The sequence below is a fragment of the Xiphophorus couchianus genome, chromosome 5 (genome assembly GCF_001444195.1).
Source record: "Xiphophorus couchianus chromosome 5, X_couchianus-1.0, whole genome shotgun sequence".
Lineage (NCBI taxonomy): Eukaryota > Metazoa > Chordata > Actinopteri > Cyprinodontiformes > Poeciliidae > Xiphophorus > Xiphophorus couchianus.
Window position 1 is genome coordinate 17,027,158 of NC_040232.1, and position 22,512 is coordinate 17,049,669.

General features: G+C 39.0%; 1 protein-coding gene across 1 annotated transcript in view; it reads left to right on the forward strand.

Annotated features, from left to right (window-relative positions):
- Positions 1-22,512, forward strand: part of gstcd (glutathione S-transferase, C-terminal domain containing) — a 50,140-nt gene that overhangs the window by 15,960 nt on the left and 11,668 nt on the right. Inside the window, exons 6-8 of the mRNA XM_028018273.1 lie at positions 11,950-12,065; positions 12,414-12,458; positions 13,097-13,225. Of these exons, the coding sequence (XP_027874074.1) occupies positions 11,950-12,065; positions 12,414-12,458; positions 13,097-13,225 (290 nt within the window). The remainder of the gene's footprint in view (positions 1-11,949; positions 12,066-12,413; positions 12,459-13,096; positions 13,226-22,512) is intronic.

Sequence of the window (22,512 nt, forward strand, 5' to 3'; positions counted from 1 at the left end):
ACATCTTAAATACATAGAGCAGGGATTCCTGAGGACAGGAAACAGCTTTTATAAAACCTTCTGGGGTTGTTTTAAAAGTCTACGTCATCTATGTCAAACTCAAGACCTGGGTGACAAATCTGGCCTGCTATAAGATTTTCTGTGGCCCTCTATTCCCTAGAGGGCCACATAAATAGAACCTTCAAAATAACAGTTGTGTGTTTAAATATTATTTTTATCCATCAAATCAAAGCTGTTTTTGTAATGTAAAGTACAAAATTACATCAATGTGAAAAGATATTCAATATTCTTTTATCTTAGGAAGTACTCATTGAATGCAGGGCCAGCTAATTATTATTTTAGCAGTTTGTTAATGAGTAGGTTTGTGGACTTTTGTGATCTTGATGTGGCCCAAAATGAAAATGTATTTGACACCCATGCTCTAATTAAGGTTTGTACTGATTACCAGGTTTTTCTAGAGTTTTGCAAATAAACAGCACATTCTAAAATTGGCTAATTTTCACAGACCGAACTAGTGTCTAAGTTTCTTTTTCTTTATAGGAACTATTTCCGGATGTTATTCAAGTAAGAATGTACAACACATTAACGCAGTAGTCTCTAATTGCTTTCTGATTGCAAGTCTGTCTGGTTGTATGATGTCAGTGTTGCTCAACAGAAGTAAAACTAATTTTGACACGCTCATATTTAAGGTTCAGATCTGTTTTGCTGATCAAAGCTACATCCAAAATTGAAATTGCAGTAATTTGTCTCATCTTAGCTTCAAGTGTGCAAGTGTTTTCTTTTTTGTGTATGGGTTTCATATGAAGTGGTCAATCTGTAGTTAAAGCCAAAGGTTAAGGTCATACTTGACACTTATACATATTTATCTTCTCATCTTTTTTTTTTCTTTTCTGGTATCTCTACAGTGAACAGACATTTGACAGTTATTTATTCCCTTCAGGTTTACAGCACCAAACAGCTGGCTGTGACTCCCAAATCACTTCTCTCATTCCCAATTAGCTGAACTCATTACAGTCGATAGATTGGAGATTCAAAGATATCCAGTAAACATGGGACCCAGCACAACAGGCAGCCAGCTTTGTTACTCCCAATTAGAAGGATAATTGGCACTTTATTAGTGCAATTCAAGTTCAAACACATCTAGATCCCCTTGGGGTTACAGCAGAGTTGCACCATTTGCGATAGTGTTTGAGTTGTGCCTATTTAAATTCAAAGCCTCAAGCCATCTGCGTAATAAGCTCCTTGTAAATGCCATGGCATGAATATTCATTTAGCTCCATAGTTTTTGCTTTGTTCAATAATCTCTGCTGAGGCCCTGCAGTGGGGATATGGAGCAAGAAGAGAATTTGCCTCACCCTCGGACAGCTTTAAATGAAGTTTTTTGTTTTTTGGGGGGCATGGGTTTAGTTTTTTATTTATTACATTTTACAACAGTCATAATTAATTACTCAACAGGCATCTCTGCCTAGAAGAAAATGCAAAATTAAATCTTTTTTTCAGGGTGTAAATGTCATTGAGCTGTAAATGAAAATCTCAGCAGCTCAGTGACTGTTTAGTAGACATACACAGATCAGGTTTCTTCTGGCTAGCCCTTTTTTTTGGTATTCTTTGGACCTCTTTATTCAAAACAGACTAATTCCTTTTTTTTCTCGTTTGACTTTGATACAATCTTAAAAATATGTTTGATAGCATAAAATTTAAATATAGCCTGAAATAAAGAATCAAAACACTATTCCTATTTATATATAAAAGTACTTTTCTATAATTGTCATCAGATTTTTCTTAGGCTAAAAAGAGTGACATCCAGTTTAAAAGAAAAATAATATTTTTCTGCATTTGAGATCAGAGTCAGAGCCACCCAAGCAGAAATTAACCAGTTTTAATCTCAGACCTATTGATTGGTGGATGTCTACTGGCAAGCAAAGTCACCTTAGTAATAAATAAACACTTATTATTGTCATATTTCTACAGACAGGATGCATATCTTGCAAAACAAACTACCTCCCGTACGTGTCTTCTATGGTTAGCGATTTGACTGTTTTTGTCAGTGTGAAACTATTTGTGTTTATTACTGTCATTTAACATTTTCACAAGCCACCAGTTGCAAAATTTTTAATACTATCTAGTTATTATATTTCCTTTGATGTTTTATGCAAAGCATTTTTTTTCCCATTCTTTTACTGTTGCAGAATTGCATACAAAAATATATTCTACCCTTGGGTTGGCTTAATACTCCTTTGGGTGAATCACAGTTTTAAATTTCCTTTGTAGTCAATTTAGAGAACACTTTTTTTTTGTTTGAAGGTGTATGATCATCTTGCCTGGATGGCTCTTTTAAGGTACTTCCACAAATATGTCTGAAATGTTTTCGTCTTGGAGCCATTAGAATACTTTGGGATTTAGATTGTTAGGTTTGTTTAGGGTAATTGCCCTGACTGCAACACATGTCTAAGCAAGTTAAGAGTAGATTTTGTTTTTCCATTATTATCAAAAACCCTGCAGCATAATTTTTCAAGATTTATAGTCTTAGGAGAAAAGAATTAAAAAGGAGTTAAGTTTTAGAAAGAGGTGCTAGAGTTTCTGTGGAGTGGAGGTGTTAAGGTTTGACAGTAGATGGAGAGAATAATTGCAAACATAGAGGTTTGACACAAAGATCCAGATGTCAGGATGATTTATTGGCTTTAATACATTATTTGGGACAAGGGTCTGTTGACAGATTTTAAGTTGAACTTTTCATTATGTCTGATAAACTTTTCTCTGGAATCCAGCCCTGAAAGGGGAAGGATTATAGCCAATAATCTGCAGTCAGGGGAGAAAGGTGAGGCAATGAAAGAAGCAGTCAAAAGCACCATGTCACACAGATTAGGGGTCAGTGCTGAACCTGATAGGCACAACAAGTGCTCTTCTTTTATGCATTAAAAAACCCCAATTTCAGTCAGAATATGACCGTCTTAGTTTGACTCTCCTTTTTTGTTGTTAGACCCAATAAAGTGGACTTTAAAAACAAAAACAAACAAAGGTTGGTTTTTAAAACAGAATTACAAAGATACTTATGAAGAATAGGAGCATTGCCTTTATATACAAATAAAAGTAAGACGATACATGAGTTTCATTTATAAAATATTTTATTTTTCTTACCGTTATATTGTTTAATCAAGTCAAAATTAAAAAACTTTAAAAGAAGAACTTATTTGTATGTGAAAATAAAATCTGGTTCTTCCAGTTAACTCTGGTCCTCTTCACAATTTCTTCCATGTGGTTTTGTCTTTGTCTCTTTTTTCATATGCAAATTACTTAAAACATAAAGCACAAATTATTTAATTTTCAGGAATCACCTCGTCTTCATATACTAATTACTGTTCGTTTGTGACTGCTCAACTGTGAGCACAATATCTCGTCGAAATGTAATACTGCATTAAGTGAGTGATTTTAGTTTATGCTTCTTGCAAGGTTGTATTAGTGTGGGCCAAGCCTTACATAGAGGTGGCTCGAGGAGACAGAATAATAATTCAGTTAAATCCTGCTCTCATTATCAGAAAGGGCACTTGTGGTGTTTGTGGCTACTATGCAGTCTCTTGAATTTTTGCCCCACTTTTCAAAATGAGAATATCCTTGCACAGATACTGAGGGGAATCTGTTAAGGCAAAGTGTGTATTTTCTGTAACAAAAATGGATTATGTGATACAGAAAATCAGATAACACTTGAAGAAGGTATTTTTTTTTTCCATCTTCTAAAAAAGTTCTTTTATTTAAAAAGTCTCCTTAGGGTTGAAGAAGTTGACTTCTGCAGTGATGATAGAGCTTGCAGAGTCAGAGGAGTCCCTCTGTTCCACAGGAGAAGCCTTGGCTTTGACATTGAAGTGTTTCTGTTGGAAAACTAGAACTATGGACACCAGCTGGCTGGAGTCCAGCTGGCCTTTATTTGTAGTTAAGTTAACTCTGCAATGCCTGGGGTGAAAACCCCACACTGACTGCAAGATTTCACTAAGGTGGCGAGCCAAAAACCATTTACACAACACTTCACAGATGCCAGTTTTTGTCACTTTTTTCCCTCACCCTGACAGCTTTGGCAAGAGGATAGAGAACTGTTTGTGAGCTGAATGACAGCAATCTGGTTAGCATCATCTGTGGAGGAAAAGAGTTCTGGAAACGTTATAAGTCAGAGATGCAGACTACACCGTGTTGTTTTTATTTTCATTGCAATAAATCCACACTGACAAATATAAAATGTTATATTACAGTGTGGCACAAACCCTTCAGTAGATAAAGATGTCCACAGATCTTGTGAAAAGTTAACTTATACACACCATGGCCATTAAAGTCGTATTATATTTTGAAGTCTTTAAGACTGCTCTTGAACTACTGTATTTTCAACTTTAAAAATCAATGAAAAGTATTGTACTCACAAGTTTGAAACTGTTGCTGAATTTTTGCAAATGTATACATATACCTACAGTACATACTATTTTTTTAGTCAAATGTTCTTTAAGATGTTTCAGAGAAATTCAATCCTTTTTTGTAACCATCAACAAACCTCTGGTAAATTCTGGCTAAAAAACAGATTATGACTAGACTAGACTGTCTTTTTCAAAAAGCCTAAGCGGGGATTATCATTCCCTTTCTCCTGCTTTAAAAGAGCATCCTCCTTGGTGTCATGTCTTTGAAGAGTCTGAAGAGATCATGCTTGATCTGATTGTCTTTCTTTATGGCAAGCAGGAGAAGGTCAAAGATCCGTTCTTCTCCACACAGACCTCTTGGTTTGTTCTTGGTAATTTTCAGCTTTATAAACAACCTCTTAATAGAAGCTGTAGGTCACACTAATGAGTTATACTCATAAAGCTGAATAACCAGTAACTATTTTACAACTTAAATGAACTGTCCCAAGAAAGTTACAAAATCTTTGAAGCTCAGTGCACTTAAGTACAATACAAGTGTACATGTGCTCACCAAAATGAACAAAAGATGGTTGATAAATCTTAGTAACTAGTCTTATCAGTAAATAACCAAGTACTTTCTAAAACCAAACTAGTGAAGTCCTCTTATGTCTTACAGTGTGCACATGTACAAACCTGTAGGTTCAAAATGAAACCAACAGCACACAATATGGCCATAAGAAGAATCACTTATTCTTCTGCATGTAGCCACCGTGGTATACAATAATCTTATTCTTAGAATTAATATTAATGTGATTAATTACAAGCCCTGAGAACTGATCACAAAATGTCTGCTGATATTATTTACATATTAAAATAACTGATCATCATTATGTTTACACATACAGAGATATAAAATACAACCTAATCTACATGTCCCACTTTTACTGACCGGAACTTTATTAAATGTATTTTTAGTAGAATATGAATTGTAATTTTACCCAGCTGACTGAAATGATAAAATGTTTAATAGATTGAGGAAATCTCAAATGTAGACGACAAAACTCTCCCTGAATTCTGTTTGGCAGCTTGTGAATACTGTAGCTTCAGATCATATCCTCCTCAGGATTTCAGCAGTTTTAGTCTCGAACAGTTTTTTTTTTTCCGTTTAAATCCCATGCCTTTCTTTTTTTTCTCTACCATTGGCAAATATAGCTGTACTAAAAGGTGATATTGATTCTATGCTGTCTATATTCAATCTCACAGGATGTTTTATTTTGATAATTGTGAGTAATATTATTTTAAGCAGTGTCAGCATCGGAAAGTGCCGTATAAATCGGACCCTAACTGCAAGTCAGCGGTGAAGATTAAAGAGGCAGCTTTGCCATATTGAAAATAAGCAGAAGTGACTCAGAAGGCGCATAAACAAAGTATTGTAGTTGTTTTTGTGTTTGCCAGTTGGATTGCAAGAGTGAATGTCGCAATAAATGTGCTAAAAGTTTTGAACTGATTTATCATAGCCTCATTAGTTTACATTGCAAATGCCAAAGCTTTTACTAGGGTTGTTGTGTGAGCCACTGAAGTTAATTTGAAATACAATAAAACAAATTAAGATTAGATTTAATTGAAGTGAAAGTTTACCAATAAGCTATTTTTGAACAAATATTGCTTCGTTGCTCTAATAAAGGTGTGAAATTTAGATGGACTTTCAATGAATCTCGACTAATGAAGTAAACGCATCGTGGTTCGATTTCCATATAGTTGAGCTTGGAATTGCTGCAATTTTAGCCACACGTTTATATTTTTATTCTAATTATCAGTGTGGAACCTGTTTGCAAACGATGATCTGCACATGTATTTAGAAAGTCAGTAATTGGGTGCATTACGAGCTGCAATATTGAGATTACTGATTGGTTGTCTGCTTGTTTTGAAACCAGACAAATTGGGTATGTGCCATGACCTGTGAGAGGCTCTGCTGGAGATTGGTAATTATGCAGACATCTCGCCTACAGCTATGTCAGGTCATGTTTTGACAGACATTCCAAAGCAGCTCAGGGAAGCACACTGAGTAGTTTGTTCCTCACATGTTTGTCTTCATTACTTTGGTTTTCTTGTCACTGCAATCTTCTGCAAACACACTGAAAAGTTTCAAGTTTCCCTTACTGACAGTTGGGACAGCAGGTTTCCCTGTAATCTTTTTTCGGCAACCGAGTTGTTGCTCACTGTTTTTCATCAAACCAAACTGAATCCCACTTTCAGCAGCATTACGGTTGATCTATTTTCTGTTGAATCTTTTTAGGAATGGCCTATATTGTTCCTGCATCCAGGTGGGAATGAGGTAGAGGAATACGGTCATGTTATTTGTCAACCTGTTTTATTTATATTTTTTTTTAATTGATTTTCCTGTAAAAACTTTCAGGCCACTATTTATAATGTCATTTAATTAGGGCACTGGCTTTGTAAGAGGTCTGTATGCTAAAAATATTGTTTTCCATGTTAAAACCTAGTTTGATTATGATTATTAGTCACGCAAGGGTATCAGGTGTAGGATGAGCTTATAGTGCCTTGCAAAACATTTATTCAAACAATATTATCGTTTATCGCAATAATTTTTGAGACAATCGCTCAGCAAAATTTGTTATTGTGACAGGCCTACTGGAGACCCAAATGGAAGTGCAAAACTATGCAAAAAGTAAATTTTGCACAATAGGTCTCCTTTAATAATTACCCTTAACAATTGTCTATAGTTATTAATATCCAAACCAGACTTATAGATATATAAGTCTATATAACTATAGATAAATCTATAGTTATATAGTTTTGTATGTTGTAAGTTTTGCCCTTACTGTACATTATTTCATTCTTATGTTTTTATTTTTCTTTAAATATACATTCTTCGATTGCCTGTCACCTTTCTGCTGGTGCTCTTGAATTTCTCCATTTTATCTGGAAGCAAAATAATCAGAAATAAATGCTTGAAATCTAATACTCTGTGTAAACTATATAACGTGGATTCCACTCTTTGAATTGAGATACTGAAATAAAGTCATTTTACAATGATACTCTCTTTTTTTTTTTTATCCAATTGGACCCATATTTGGAAATTTTCCGATCAGCCAGTAAGTTGTTTCTCTGGGAGTCAGCAGCTCTGTTTATATCATTATTTTACTCTTACAAACCCCAAGTGTGCAGCTCTCAACACTTGGAACATCAGCAGTTTGCACTCTTCCAGGCTCATACATAAAACATAGTTTGTTTTCTCACATTAGGATGTGTCACAGGAGCCAAGGTTGCTAAATCCAGCTTCATTTAGTCTCTAGAAAAACACTGACTCCTTTTTTAGTTTTTCTTTTACATGTTTGGGTTTTAATAGATGTTTCTTGTGTTTCATATGTAGAGGTAAAAATGATCTTTCAAATTGTTCCTAGCAATGCTCAAGAAGGACACCTGTCCTGATACTTTGCTACCAACATTCATGGCAGGAGCAGAAAAGCTGCAAGGGACAGACTGAGCAGATAAAACTCGTCACACAATCCGTTTTCTTTTTCTCAAAAATATGTTTGTGCAGAACAGTATAAACATAAGCATGTCTTCTGAAAAGTTAAGTTAAACTTAAATATCACGGTTACTAAACGCAAACTTTGTACTTAAATGTCTTTTTCTCCTCCAACTGCGCAATCACCTCAACCAAGAATGAATCAGCATGTAATGCATGTTTCTTTATATTATTTGCATTATTTTCTTTTGTGGCAAAAAAGACCTCATAGATAGTTTCTTTGGATTTTAAGCTGTTTTTTCTTATCTTACCCTGTGTAAACATGGCTGTCCGTGACATCATATTTGTTTGCAATAGATTTGGTGTTTTGGAGCATTTCTGCAATAAGCACATTTTAAGTCACTTTTCTCTTCTCTGGGATCTGTATTCTCAGTGGCAACAAAATAGATAACCTGGACCAGAGGATTGCACCTGCTAGCTATTACACAGTCTTAACGCTCTGCAGGTGTGTTTTAAGGAAATATGTGAAACGTTATTCTTCAAATATTGGAACGGTATATGTTTAGGTCTTTAACACAAAAGGAGGAGAAAAAACTGGAACTACTGATACAAGTAAGAGATTTGCTGCTCTTTTCCTGTGTGGGTGCAATGTTAGTCGGCTTTAATGTCTTCAAACCTACGAACAGTGCCATGCAAAAATGTTTATATCCTTTAATCCTTTTCTTTTTGTCATTACAACCACAAACCAGTTTTGAGAGGAAGAGTCCCATTTATGGAATTTAACAGTAAAATCTCAAATTTCTTTCACAGTCTATCTGATTTCCGATTTTAATTTAAAAATATTCTTGCTTTCTTTTCAAAAAAGAAATTACAAATGACAGAGAAAATTTCAAAAAGTGTCTTTTACTAAAAAAACGTTCCTTCTGTGATGGAAGAAGTAAACCCACCTCGGGGGGTTAGAAGTAAACCCGCTGGGATTTACTTCTTCCATCACCCTGTGAGGAATCAGAGCAGGATCCTGCACATTCCCCTTTTGCCACAGCTTTGTCTTCACATTTTAATCAGCGCAATGGACCTGTTTGATAAGACCACAAGCAGCATTTAGGGAGGAAAAGAAGATATGGTGGCTACCTTCCAGGTGCAGAAGTACTGGACACCCTTTAGCAGAGCAGATAAAGACTAATAGATCTGCAATCTACCCCAGTGATGCTGCCACAGCATGTTTTCTCTTCACTGAGCTTCAGGAGACATTTAAGCCTGCTGTGATAAAACATGTGTAACAGAAGGCATTGCAGCAGTAGCTATGACAATGGTTTGCAGGATGGCCACTGTGATCCTTCATTTATGCAACTCAATAACTACTCAATGTGAAACTGCTGAAGCTGACTTTGGATTCCTGCTCATCTTTTCTGTAGTTTCAAGAATTTTTTTTTATTTTTATAGATTACCATGAATGCACAATACTTTGATATTAACATCTGTTTCAGCCAATTTGAGTCATTTTTAACATATCAGTATTAGTACGTAAAAGCGGTCTGTTATGAATAACCAATATTTATTTCCATCCTGTTGCCATTTGTGTTTGGGTTTCAGGAGGGCGAGATGATTGGTGCTATATTTGGGCATGGGATGTAATTCAGTGCAGGATTGTGGGATGTTAACTGAAGCAGAGAAGGAATGTCAGCAGTGTGGTAATTGTTTTCATGGTGTCAAAAAGGTTGGGCATTGCATAAAGAATATTGGTAAACATTGGTTATCCATCATAATAGCAACATTAATATTGAATATTGATTTTCATTTGTGCATCCCTAGTTGGAACTATCTAACGCATGTATGCTAAAATGGTACCTTAAATACATTTTGCAGTAAGTACAATTAACAGGAGTATACACATTTAAAGACTTTTAATTTGGTTTCCTCACCACCTCATTAGACTTTCCTATTGAAACTGAGGATTTCTTGATTTCATAGGGTATTTTTAGTCACACCATTTAGTTTGTTTCTTTATATGTTTTTAGAATAACATCTATTGCCCAATAAAATCTAATTAGTTTTAACTAGAGGGGAAACAATTTCTACAATTATTGAGGTTAGAGATGTGACTTCAGATTTGATGTCAGCTTTGAATAGACTCTCCTGTTGTTCTTTGTTACTAACACATTCACAGAGCTGATAACAAAGCTGTTTCTTAGGTTTCTTTACATAAATTTAAGCTCACAATGATTCATATTCCATACAGATTTGGGCTTAATGTAGGCCTGTACAATATTAGGAATAGGAAAGCATGGAAAATATGGGAATATTGGTAATATTCCGATAATTATGACGTGATAAATACGAGAGATGCTTATCTCAATACCCATCTGAAACAAGCTTCTTGGTTGGTCGAGAATAATTATCCAATTCTGCTCAAAGTATGAATAATTTTTGGCTTTCCTTTAAAGAAAAACCTTTGTTAAATGCCAGTAAGCATATGGATACACAGTGGAAGTGTAATAAGGTATTTTCTATTTCAAACACAACATTTTGCAGTAGTTTTGAAATTATGAAGAAATTACTATTTTATTTAATCATCCTCACTAGTCAAGTTAATGATATACACATTTATTGTTGTAAATGTATAGATTAATTAAACCTCGATCACTGAACATTAAGAGTTATAGAAAACACGAGTAGTCTTACTTAGACCTGCATATATTGTACACTTGGGTTGGACAGGTTGGTTTTGTCCTCCAGCACACTCAAGCGCTGGCATGTTTTATTTAAAAAGCTATTCCAGGTAAGTGCTCCCAGCACTAATTCCCTCTATCCAGCCCAAGAGCCCAGACTGAATCTGGAAACAAAAACATGTTTAAGTATGCTGTCTCCTCCACTTTAAGTCAGAAAGACAAAAAAATCACCTGAATTTGAGAGAGCAGGAATGTAAATGTGAAACATGAAGAGGTGCAACGGGCTGTGGATTTTCTAACTTGTCTGTCCATTTTGGCCTGCGTCATGAAGATGTGGAATGTAAAGTTTTCTTTTTTAGCTTTTAATGTTTAATTATTATTTTTTTTCTTTTGTTGCAATGAGCTGCCAGTCTTTTTGGATTTGTCTCCACCAACATTGCAAATACAAGTATTTTGCTAATATTTCTTTGTAGTGAAAGTATATTTAAAGCTTAGTAAAAGTGGACGAAGAACATCTATGGACAGTAGTTTTGAAATCTGGCCACAGATTCTTTGTTGCATTTTGGCTGCACTCTAACACATGGGAATGGTTTGCTCTAATTCTGGCTAAATTAGACTGCAAGTGACTAATCATATTCATCCGGTCACCTGTTGTCTCAAACAAAGCAGTCAAAAGGGCAGTAAGACAATGTGTCTCTGTTTTTGATATTTTTATGTTTGTGATTCTGAGGGGGATAAATGAAACCCTCATCAATTTGGATTCATAAATCAGAAACAACATGGCAGAGGCTAAATGCCAGTGTTGTGTGCCAGAAGGTTGCAGTGTGCTCTGGACTAATTGGACAAATATTGTTTACACTCCAATAAAAAGTTTTGTTAAAAACACAGAAATAGTTGTAGCAGTCAGTTTGCTGGGATCACATGAATCATGCTGCTGGGTCAAAGGAAGCCTTTTCATTGTTGTGCTGTTACTATTCTACAAAATTGTTTGCTGTAAATCATGACTTGAGCAGCTTTCAGAAGGAAAGGAAAAGCTGAAAACATGAGAGTAAAGACATTAAAAAATTCAAATCACAGTTAGATTATTGTAACTTGCATCTTTCTTGATATTTGAACAAGCTACAAGATAAAATGTACAAGTTCACATTAAATCACATTTACAGTGCTATTTACTGGTTTTATTTTGTGAACATTTAAAGTCTGTGGTTGTAATATGACAAAATCTGAGCAAATTTCCTGAGGTCTAAATGCTTTTGCAAAGCCTTATATGCAAAAGGCTTTCTTCTCTTCATAGATCTTATTCCTCCGCTAACTAATCAATTGAATTGAGTGTTTAAAAAATCTTCTGCTTTGTCATTTTTGGACAAATGCGATAAGAGTTTGTGTGTGTTTTGTTTACATTTCTTTTCAGGAAAAATGTCTGACATCCGAGTCGTCAGGAAAATGCAACAACTAAATAACTTGGCTGCGATGGTGACAGAGCTAGCCAGGCCGGGAGACACAATAGTGGATTTCTGCAGTGGAACGGTACTAATGCTCATCCATCAGTCTATTAAACTGATGGATGCTCCATCAGTTTGCACACACGATGCTCCATCTGACTATAGCCACATGAGATGCTGCTTCATTAGTGACCATTTGAAATGGAACAATCTCTCGAAATTACTCGTACTTGTCATTTCCAGTCAGGTGGATGTTGTTGGGAAGGTCACATCATTCACACAAGCTGAAAGCAGGCACACTGAGCAGCACCCTTGAAAGGATTTTTGTAAAAACCAGGAGAGTTCATGTTTAGTTTATGGGGCCTTTCCATGTGCTTTGTGCTTATGTTGTACATTTCTGTTTCCCCTATTTTGTTCTTTTACTTTTTCTCAGGGTCATATAGGGATTGTTCTGGCTCACACAATTCCAAATTGCCAGGTAAAGTATCTTGATATATATATATGTGTGTGTGGGCTTGTGTGCATGTTTGTTCAGAGAGTACAGCAATAAGCTGTTTCTTTCTCCACTTTCTAGGTTAAATAAACCTGGTCTAAAAGAGAGATTCTATCCAGGATTTTTTTGTTCTTCATTGTGATACTAGTGATCTCTCTTGTAGACATTTTATCCCGATAGAGGTTTCTCTGTTAGAAAATACTTTTTTACTCTCAAGTAATTTCTTAGATGTTTATTTCTTAGTTTTACTTGAGTAAAAGTATGTTGAAGTCGTTTAATACAGTTTTTTGGTAGTTTACCCACCTCTCCTTATAATCATCATAGGTTGTGCTTTACTGACAAAGATTAGTAGGAGCCCCTTAATAAAAATCACAAAATGCGTATTGTCTGCAGAACATTTTCAGATGAGGTAAAATAATTATTTTAGATTAACAGACTGTAAAACTACTTATCAAAGTAAATTATTGTGTCATTATGTTTTAAAAGTAGCTCTCTAAGGAAATTCTTTATCAAAACACAATATTATGGATTTTTTTCCTTTCCTAATCCTCTGATTGAATTACTGCTGATTCCAACTGTTTTAAAAAATATTGCTGTTTGATATTTTCCTGTTTTCATTGCAGATCATCCTCATAGAGAACAAAGAGGAATCTTTGGTTAGAGCCCAACGTCGCAGCACTGAGCTTGGCCTGAAAAACATTGGTTTTCTTCAGGCCAATTTGGATTACTTTACTGGAGCATTTCAGATTGGGGTGAGTGACACATGTAAAACAAATTTTTAAAAATACAAGTTTTGCAACAGTTCTGTTTTTTACTCCATGTGATGCCCTTCAGATTCTCTAGACAAAAGGAGAATCACTTCAGATACAACTAGAAAACAATAAAACAGAATTGAAACTAATTTTAAAGCAATTATAACAAAGAAATAATTTACCACTTAAAGCCAGAAAAGCGCTGCAAACATACACAGCCCCCAGGTAAAACTGACATTAGCATATTTGTCAAAATGTTGGAATAAATTGGGAGAGTTGAATTTGACTTCGTCCTGGGGCGTGTTTGTGCTCTTTGATTGCCTTGGGGTTTTCAAACTAAAATCTTCAGGATTTGAAGAAATACCAACGGTGGTTCAGGGAGGGAGTGAACACTATTGTAACTACTGACTCATAACAGGCCTGCTGTACTTGGTTAATAATGTTAATGTAGTTGCAAGAAAAGATGTGTCTCTTTGCCATGATGGTAAAATATTTCCCTGCATTAAAATTCCATCGTAACAATAATTCATTTTGCATTGTGATGTAACAAATTACATGCTAACATGACACATGGTGTACTTAAAATTACCTTATTTTTTGTTTTCAAATGTGGATGATGCAATTTGTTAATTATGATTTCAGTTTTACACACTTTTGAGTAAACAATGAGGAGAGTGATATAGTGTTCTCAACTTAATTTGTTAATTTTATGTATGTGGCCATAAAAATCTTTTCTGTAATTATTGAGAAAGTGTCCACAAGATTTTTCTTGTTCTTGCTCCCTTTTCGCCCATGTAGAGTAAGTCTTATAAGAGAATCAATGATGAAATTTGTTAAATCGAGTGAATAAACTTATTGATTGATAGATATGGGGATACCATATTCTTGTATGAATGAAAGAGGCTTTATTCAGTTGCTTTTGTTTTAGCTACAGACTTCAATGTTTTTATGCAACTGAACAGTACTTTGAAGGAGCCACTCATCACAGTAGGTTTAACTCCTTTATGCATTATGCATGGCGCCATTTTTAGTCACGTTCAGTTCGGAATGTTAATTATCCAAAAACCTTATTTTAGCATCTGCTCCTCCAGGCTTACATTTCACAGCTTAAGTGTTAAAGTTGTAGCAGGGTGAAGAAACCTTTTGGGCACACATAAACACATACAGTGGAAGCCAGATATTTACATCTGCTGCACAAATAGTTACAGCAGATGTAACCTTGTTTTTCACTGTCAAGACATTAAATCAGATTAAATAGTTCTTTTTTTAGGTCAGTTAGGATAATTTCTACATGCTAATTGAAAGAATGGGACAGAATTAAATCTATATATATGTTTTACTGTCTTTAATGTTAAAGGTTTATGTATATTTAGAAGAAAATAGAATAGGAATGTCCTTTATTGTCCCACAGTGAGGAAATTCAGGTGTAACAGCATCAAAGTAACAGGACATGGAGGCCAAATGTCAGTTTAAGAAAGGTCAAACCATTAACGTGCATCAAGCTGAAAAAAAAACCTGAGGAGATTTCAGAAAATACTAAAAATAGGTTCAGAACTGACCAACTTCAACTTCTAATTAAAAATTGGAAGAAAAGTGGGTAGCAGCGCCACATGGATGGTGATTGACAGCACTAAGACCGACCTCCTGGCTCTAATTGTTTTTTCCCGTTAGTATACCGCTGTCATGTTCTGTGTTTTCTGTGTATTTATTTAGAGTTTTCTGTGTCCCAGAGTCTTCGTGTTGTCCTGTCTTCCCCTTGATTGTTTCCCAGGTGTGTCTCGTTTCTGTGATTACCCTCCCGTGTATTTAATGTCACCTGTGTCTCAGCATCTCTGTCGGGTCCTCGTCTAATGTGCGTTCAGTCCTTCGTGTTGTCCAGTCGTTTTAACGGTTGCTACCGGCGTCGAGCCCTGGCTTCCGCTCGGCCGTGCTGCCCGTTGCTTGGACTGTGTTTTCTTTATTAAAATCATTTATTCATCTTGCCTGGGTCTACAGCATCTGCCTCACTACCTCAACACACCGCAATTCATGACAACCGCAGCTTTAAAGGCAAATTAAAATGTATGTGGGCTCCTTTGTTTTGGGTTGGGTTTAGATGTAAAATGTGAATAAAATTCTGGATAGGGATAGGAAATGACTAGTAATTATTAGGGAAAATGTCTAGGTCATGCATTAATGCAGTTACTGAAATGAATGGAAGCCAATGCAAAGTTCTAAAAAGGGTAGAAATACAAACATGTGCATGTGTGTGTACATGATCCATTGAGATGCTTTTCTTTATTTCTCTAATTTTGAGTATTAAGGAGCAGAAAAGTTGTGGAGCTTGAAGGTAATTTGGATTTTGTTTTAGCTTAAGCTATTATTGACTGTGCTCCGATTTTCTGGTTGTTTACAATTGATTCTGCCAGTAGATTTATGTTCGTGGGAACAAAATATGTGCTTTGTCAAATGGCTTGCGGCTTTATTGGTTTATAATGACAAGACTGATGGTATTAGAACACAGTAAAAAAGAAAAGCTTCCAAACCTAAAAAGTTTTAAATGCAATTTGGCAGAAAGTTGTTATGATGAAATATTGGATGATTGCAGGAATTTACTGTTTTTATGCATGGATGGATGCAGAGAGAGGAGGGATTATTTGAACAAAATAGACTATCCATCCATCCATCCATTTTCTGTTCACCCCTGTCCCTAATGGGGTCGGGAGGGTTGCTGGTGCCCATCTCCAGCTACGTTCCGGGCGAGAGGCGGGGTACACCCTGGACAGGTCGCCAGTCTGTCGCAGGGCAACACAGAGACATACAGGACAAACAACCATGCACACACACACTCACACCTAGGGAGAATTTAGAGAAACCAATTGACCTGACAGTCACGTTTTTGGACTGTGGGAGGAAGCCGGAGTACCCGGAGAGAACCCACGCATGCACAGGGAGAACATGCAAACTCCATGCAGAAAGACCCCGGCCGGGAATCGAACCCAGGACCTTCTTGCTGCAAGGCAACAGTGCTACCAACTGCGCCACTGTGCAGCCCTCAAAATAGACTATTGTAGCCTTATTCTTTCTATGATGTATCTATTTAGTGAACCCAGTGACACACTGACAGCTTTTTTTAATTGAGGAAAAATTGATTCATGAAGAATTAGCTTTACAAGTGCCCTCATGCTTAGGGCATACTAATTAATGTTTTCTACCTCCAGACTCTGCAGAGATGGCACTTAAGCATACTTGTTCATATATATGAACATAGCTGCAATAAATGATTTTAAATTAAACATAATCATTGCGCATATTCAATTAGTAAAACATAGACATAGACTGAGGAAAGGCTTCATTATTGCCAATTAAAGAGACAAAACACCCCTTAAAAATGATCAAGCATAAATGGTTTTCACTTTAAATGCATAAATAATTATCAAAAAATGTTGCTCATGCACTTCTGTTTGACTAATGTGGTTTGTGTCGATGAAGGCAAAGGTCAAAACATCGCATTAGAATTTAGTCCTGTATGACTAATCTACATTAATTATCTACATAAAACTGATGTTTGATGGGCTTTTTAGTTTGCTTTAGATGTGTTTGTTATCACAATAAGCAGGTTTTAAGAGCTGCTCTTCTTGTGCCTGTTTGGGTTCTCTTTAGCAATGCCTTTCCCTGGTAAGAAAAAATTATAAATCTCAGTCTGTATTTAGAGAATGTCTTTCTTTTAAGTCAGTACACAACTTACTATCTTCTGTGTTAAGTATAAATAAAGTATAACTTGGAGAACTTTTTTCATCCATCCATCCATCCATCCATCCATCCATCTTCCTCCGCTTATCCGAGGTCGGGTCGCGGGGGTAGCAGCTTCAGAAGGGAGGCCCAGACTTCCCTCTCCCCGGCCACTTCTTCCAGCTCTTCCGGGGGAATCCCGAGGCGTTCCCAGGCCAGCCGAGAGACATAGTCTCTCCAGCGTGTCCTGGGTCTTCCCCGGGGCCTCCTCCCGGTGGGACGTGCCCGGAACACCTCACCAGGGAGGCGTCCAGGAGGCATCCTGACCAGATGCCCAAGCCACCTCAACTGGCTCCTCTCGATGTGAAGGAGCAGCGGCTCTACTCTGAGTCCCTCCCGGATGACTGAGCTTCTCACCCTATCTCTAAGGGAGAGCCCAGCCACCCTATGGAGAAAACCCATTTCGGCCGCTTGTATCCGCGATCTCGTTCTTTCGGTCATGACCCAAAGCTCATGACCATAGATGAGGGTGGGAACGTAGATCGACCGGTAAATCGAGAGCTTCGTTTTTTGGCTCAGCTCTCTCTTCACCACGACGGACCGGTACAGCGCCCGCTTGACAGCAGACGCTGCGCCAATCCGCCTGTCGATCTCCCGCTCCCTTCTTCCCCCATTCGTGAACAAGATCCCGAGATACTTAAACTCCTCCACTTGGGGCAGGACACCCCCCCTGACCCGGAGAAGGCACTCTACCCTTTTCCGGCTCAAGACCATGGCCTCGGATTTGGAGGCACTGATCCCCATCCCGGCCGCTTCACACTCGGCTGCGAACCGCTCCAGCGAGAGCTGCAGATCACGATCCGATGAAGCCAAAAGGACCACATCGTCTGCGAAAAGCAGAGATGAGATCCTAAGGCCACCAAATCGGATCCCCTCAACACCTTGGCTACGCCTAGAAATTCTGTCCATAAAAGTGATGAACAGAATCGGTGACAAAGGGCAGCCCTGGCGGAGTCCAACTCCCACCGGAAACGAGCCCGACTTACTGCCGGCAATGCGGACCAGACTCTGACACCGGTCATACAGGGACCTGACAGCCCGTATCAAAGGGCCCGGTACCCCATACACCCGGAGAACCCCCCACAGGGCTCCCCGAGGGACACGGTCGAACGCCTTCTCCAAGTCCACAAAACACATGTAGACTGGTTGGGCGAACTCCCATGCACCCTCCAGGACCCTGCCGAGGGTGTAGAGCTGGTCCAGTATTCCACGACCAGGACGAAAACCACACTGCTCTTCCTGAATCCGAGGTTCGACTATCCGACGGACCCTCCTCTCCAGGACCCCTGAATAGACCTTGCCAGGGAGGCTTAAGAGTGTGACCCCTCTATAATTGGAGCACACCCTCCGGTCCCCCTTTTTGAACAGGGGGACCACCACCCCAGTCTGCCAATCCAGGGGAACTGCCCCCGATGTCCATGCGATATTGCAGAGTCGCGTCAACCAACACAACCCTACAACATCCAGAGCCTTAAGGAACTCCGGGCGGATCTCATCCACCCCCGGGGCCTTGCCACCGAGGAGCTTTTTAACCACCTCGGCAACCTCGCCCCCAGAGATTGGAGAGCCCAACCCAGAGTCCCCAGGCTCCGCTTCCTCAGTGGAAGGCATGTTGGTGGGATTGAGGAGGTCTTCGAAGTACTCTGCCCACCGACCCACAACGTCCCGAGTAGAGGTCAACAGCACACCATCCCCACTATAAACAGTGTTTGTGCTGCACCGCTTCCCCCCCCTGAGACGCCGGATGGCGGACCAGAATCGCCTCGAAGCCGTGCGGAAGTCTTTCTCCATGGCCTCTCCAAACTCCTCCCACGCCCGAGTTTTTGCCTCAGCAACCGCCCGAGCCGCATGCCGCTTCGCCCGCCGGTACCCATCAGCTGCTTCCGGAGTCCCACAGGCCAAAAAGGCCCGATAGGACTCCTTCTTCAGCCTGACGGCATCCCTCACCGAAGGTGTCCACCAACGGGTTCGAGGGTTGCCGCTGCGACAGGCACCGACAACCTTGCGGCCACAGCTCCGATTGGCTGCCTCGACAATGGAGGCACGGAACACGGTCCACTCAGACTCCATGTCCCCCACCTCCCCCGGGACGTGTTCGAAGTTTTGCCGGAGATGGGAGTTAAAGCTCCGTCTCACAGGGGATTCCGCCAGACGTTCCCAGCAGACCCTCACAACACGTTTGGGCCTGCCAGGTCTGACCGGCTTTCGCCCCCACCACCGGAGCCAACTCACCACCAGGTAGTGGTCAGTGGACAGCTCCGCACCTCTCTTCACCCGAGTGTCCAAGACATACGGCCGCAGATCCGATGAAACGATGACAAAGTCGATCATCGAACTGCGGCCTAGGGTGTCCTGGTGCCAAGTGCACATATGGACACCCTTATGCTTGAACATGGTGTTCGTTATGGACAATCCATGGCGAGCACAGAAGTCCAGCAACAGAACACCGCTCGAGTTCAGGTCGGGCGGGCCGTTCCTCCCAACCACGCCCCTCCAGGTCTCACTGTCGTTGCCCACGTGAGCGTTGAAGTCCCCCAGCAGAACAAGGGAGTCCCCAGGAGGAGCACTCTCCAGTACCCCCTCTAAGGACTCCAAAAAGGGTGGGTAATCTGAACTGTCGTTCGGCCCGTAAGCACAAACGACAGTCAGAACTCGTCCCCCCACCCGTAGGCGGAGGGATGCTACCCTCTCGTTCACCGGGGTGAACCCCAACGTACAGGCGCCGAGATGGGGAGCAACAAGTATGCCCACTCCTGCCCGACGTCTCTCTCCCTGGGCAACTCCAGAGTGGAAGTATGTCCAGCCCCTCTCAAGGAGACTGGTTCCAGAACCAGAGCCATGCGTCGAGGTGAGACCGACTATTTCTAGCCGGAACCTCTCGACCTCACGCACTAGCTCCGGCTCCTTCCCCACCAGAGAGGTGACATTCCACGTCCCAAGAGCCAGTTTCTGCAACCGAGGATCGGACCGCCAGGGTCCCCTCCCTTGGCCGCCACCCATCACACAGTGCACCCGACCCCTATGGCCCCTCCCACGGGTGGTGGGCCCATGGGAGAGGGGGCCCATGTTTCCTCTTCGGGCTGAGCCCGGCCGGGCTCCATGGGTAAAAGCCCGGCCACCAGACGCTCGCCATCGTGCCCCCCCTCCAGGCCTGGCTCCAGAGTGGGGCCCCGGTGACCCGCGTCCGGGCGAGGGAACACCAAGTCCAATGTTTTTACTCATCATTGGGGTCTTCATTGGGGACTTTTTTCATATTTATTTTATCTTGTTAGACTTTAATGACTTTAATCTATTTGAGACTTATATAATTTATATGATAAGCCAACACGAAGTAGTGTATAATTGTGAAATAAAAGGAAAAAAGCACATTGATTTCAACATATTTTGCAAATAAACGTTTTAAAAGTGTGGCATGCATTTGAACTGCTATGTCTGAATAAAATTCATTGCTAATGAACTGAAATAACTTTGCTAGTAGATATAATTCACCTGTGTCTGATTCTAACAGGAATTAGTATGAATTCAGGTCTTCTGTCAAGACCTCAGAGGTTTCTTATAGGACATCAGTGAAGAAGCAACATTGTGAAGACCAGCAGACACAGCACAGATCAGAGATTTATATATTTTACAGTTTTCGATTCGAACATTAAAAATGAAAGTTACAATATTTCCAGCAGCAAAAATGTGAATATGCATGTGTAGACAAGAAAAGTGGTAGAAACAGGGCATCTCCTACTAGTGATACATTTCTAAACTTTTCAAACAGGAAATATGTTAATTGTAAACAACCAGAGTTGTTTACAGTAGAAATGAATTTGTTACATTTACGATAGTTTAATAGTAACATAATAAGATATCAAATATAAGTGAAGTTTATTTTGTTTCACATTTGTCATTTAATACAGAGCTCAGTTGAAGCGACATCTTTGTGGTGATTATAAATCTTTAATAACCTGAGGTCCGTGAACATCCTTGTTTAATATATCAAACCTGCTGTTTAGCTGGAGAATACATCCAATTTTGTCAAACTGTGATCTGTAACTTTCTACCTTTAAAAGTGCCTTATCGTTATTAATAGTATTAAATAAAAACAGAGTTGTTACAGAAAGCTCATAATTAGTGTTTGTAATGTTACCATGACAAACAGTCATTTCTCAACATTGTGGTAACTCAGATGAATAGTTTCAATTGTTGTTCTACACTACCGGCATGCTTTCCCACTGATGACTTGAGTTTCTGAGACTGAAGTTTCCATAGCTGGAAATATCCATTGGAGCTGTAATCACAATGAAGTGTTGTCCTAAAATGCATTGACCCGGGGAAAAAGAATAAAGTTTCATGCCACTCTTTTCAAATTCTTATTTGTAAAAAGAATAAATAAATATAAATGAAAGACTTGTAACCTTTTCCTTCCACTTCACAATTTCAGGACTCAAATAGCAAAGGCACAACATAAAAAGTAATTTAGCTTTCAAAAGCTGCAATGCAGGATTTCAAGCTCTGCTTTTGCTTTTGATTTTCTATTTAATTATACGTTTAAAGAGTTTTGTAAAATGTGTGTTTTGAGTTTATTCTGAGTAGAATGCCTTGCTTTACAGGATACAGTTTTTGCTCAACTGTCTTCTGTGTTATTTTTTTTTTTCAGTTTTCTTTTGTTTTGCCATCTTGGCGTGTTCGTACTTGTTTGTATGTGACATATTGTTTCTTTGGTTTTTTTAATATTTTGTGTGAAATATACATTTTTGCATCTTAGAGCTCATTCTTCCACAAAGATTATGTGAAAGCAAATGTGCATAAGCTTCAACTTTCATAAAGATTTAGAGAGCATTACCAAATGTCTTCCTGTCTAGACATACCAGTGACTGAGAGTGGCTTTAGCAATGTTGCTCAGGCTGTCTGTATCTCCCCTTCCCCATGTGGAGGAGGAGCTCCTGCCAGCTGTTCTAATCCCACCCTGATCAGCTCTGAACTTCTGTTGTGCGGCTCTGCTGTCAAGATGTTTTCCATTCAGATTTCCTGACATGACAACTTCTTGGAAAACATTAGTAGAACATAGATTTAGCAACCTCAGTTGCACAGAGATTCTTTGTGGATATTCTCATATAGATATTTATTAATTGAAACTCTTTTTAGCAAATTGAAAAACATCTTTTAACAATATTTTTTTCCAGATGTGCTTATCTGGGAAAAAATAGCTGGAAGACAGAGACAGGAAACATTCTTGGGTCTTTTAGTCCCCTTCAGCTGTTCCTGATATAAGCAGAGCATTACTAATGCAGGGGCAGGTGTTTATCACCACGCGGAGTTTACCCACTCAATAGGAATCTTGATGCATTCGTGCTTCTGCTCTGAAAGCATCAATTCTGTTGTTTGCTGGAGCTCCTGATGTCTGCAAGTTTGAAGTTTTATGTGCAGCAGCCATTATGAAGTAATCAATAGGGATCAATAATAAGTGCTCTCAGTTTATATTCTTTAAAAATGTTTTGAATAAGAAAAATTAGTCTTTATTAGTTGAA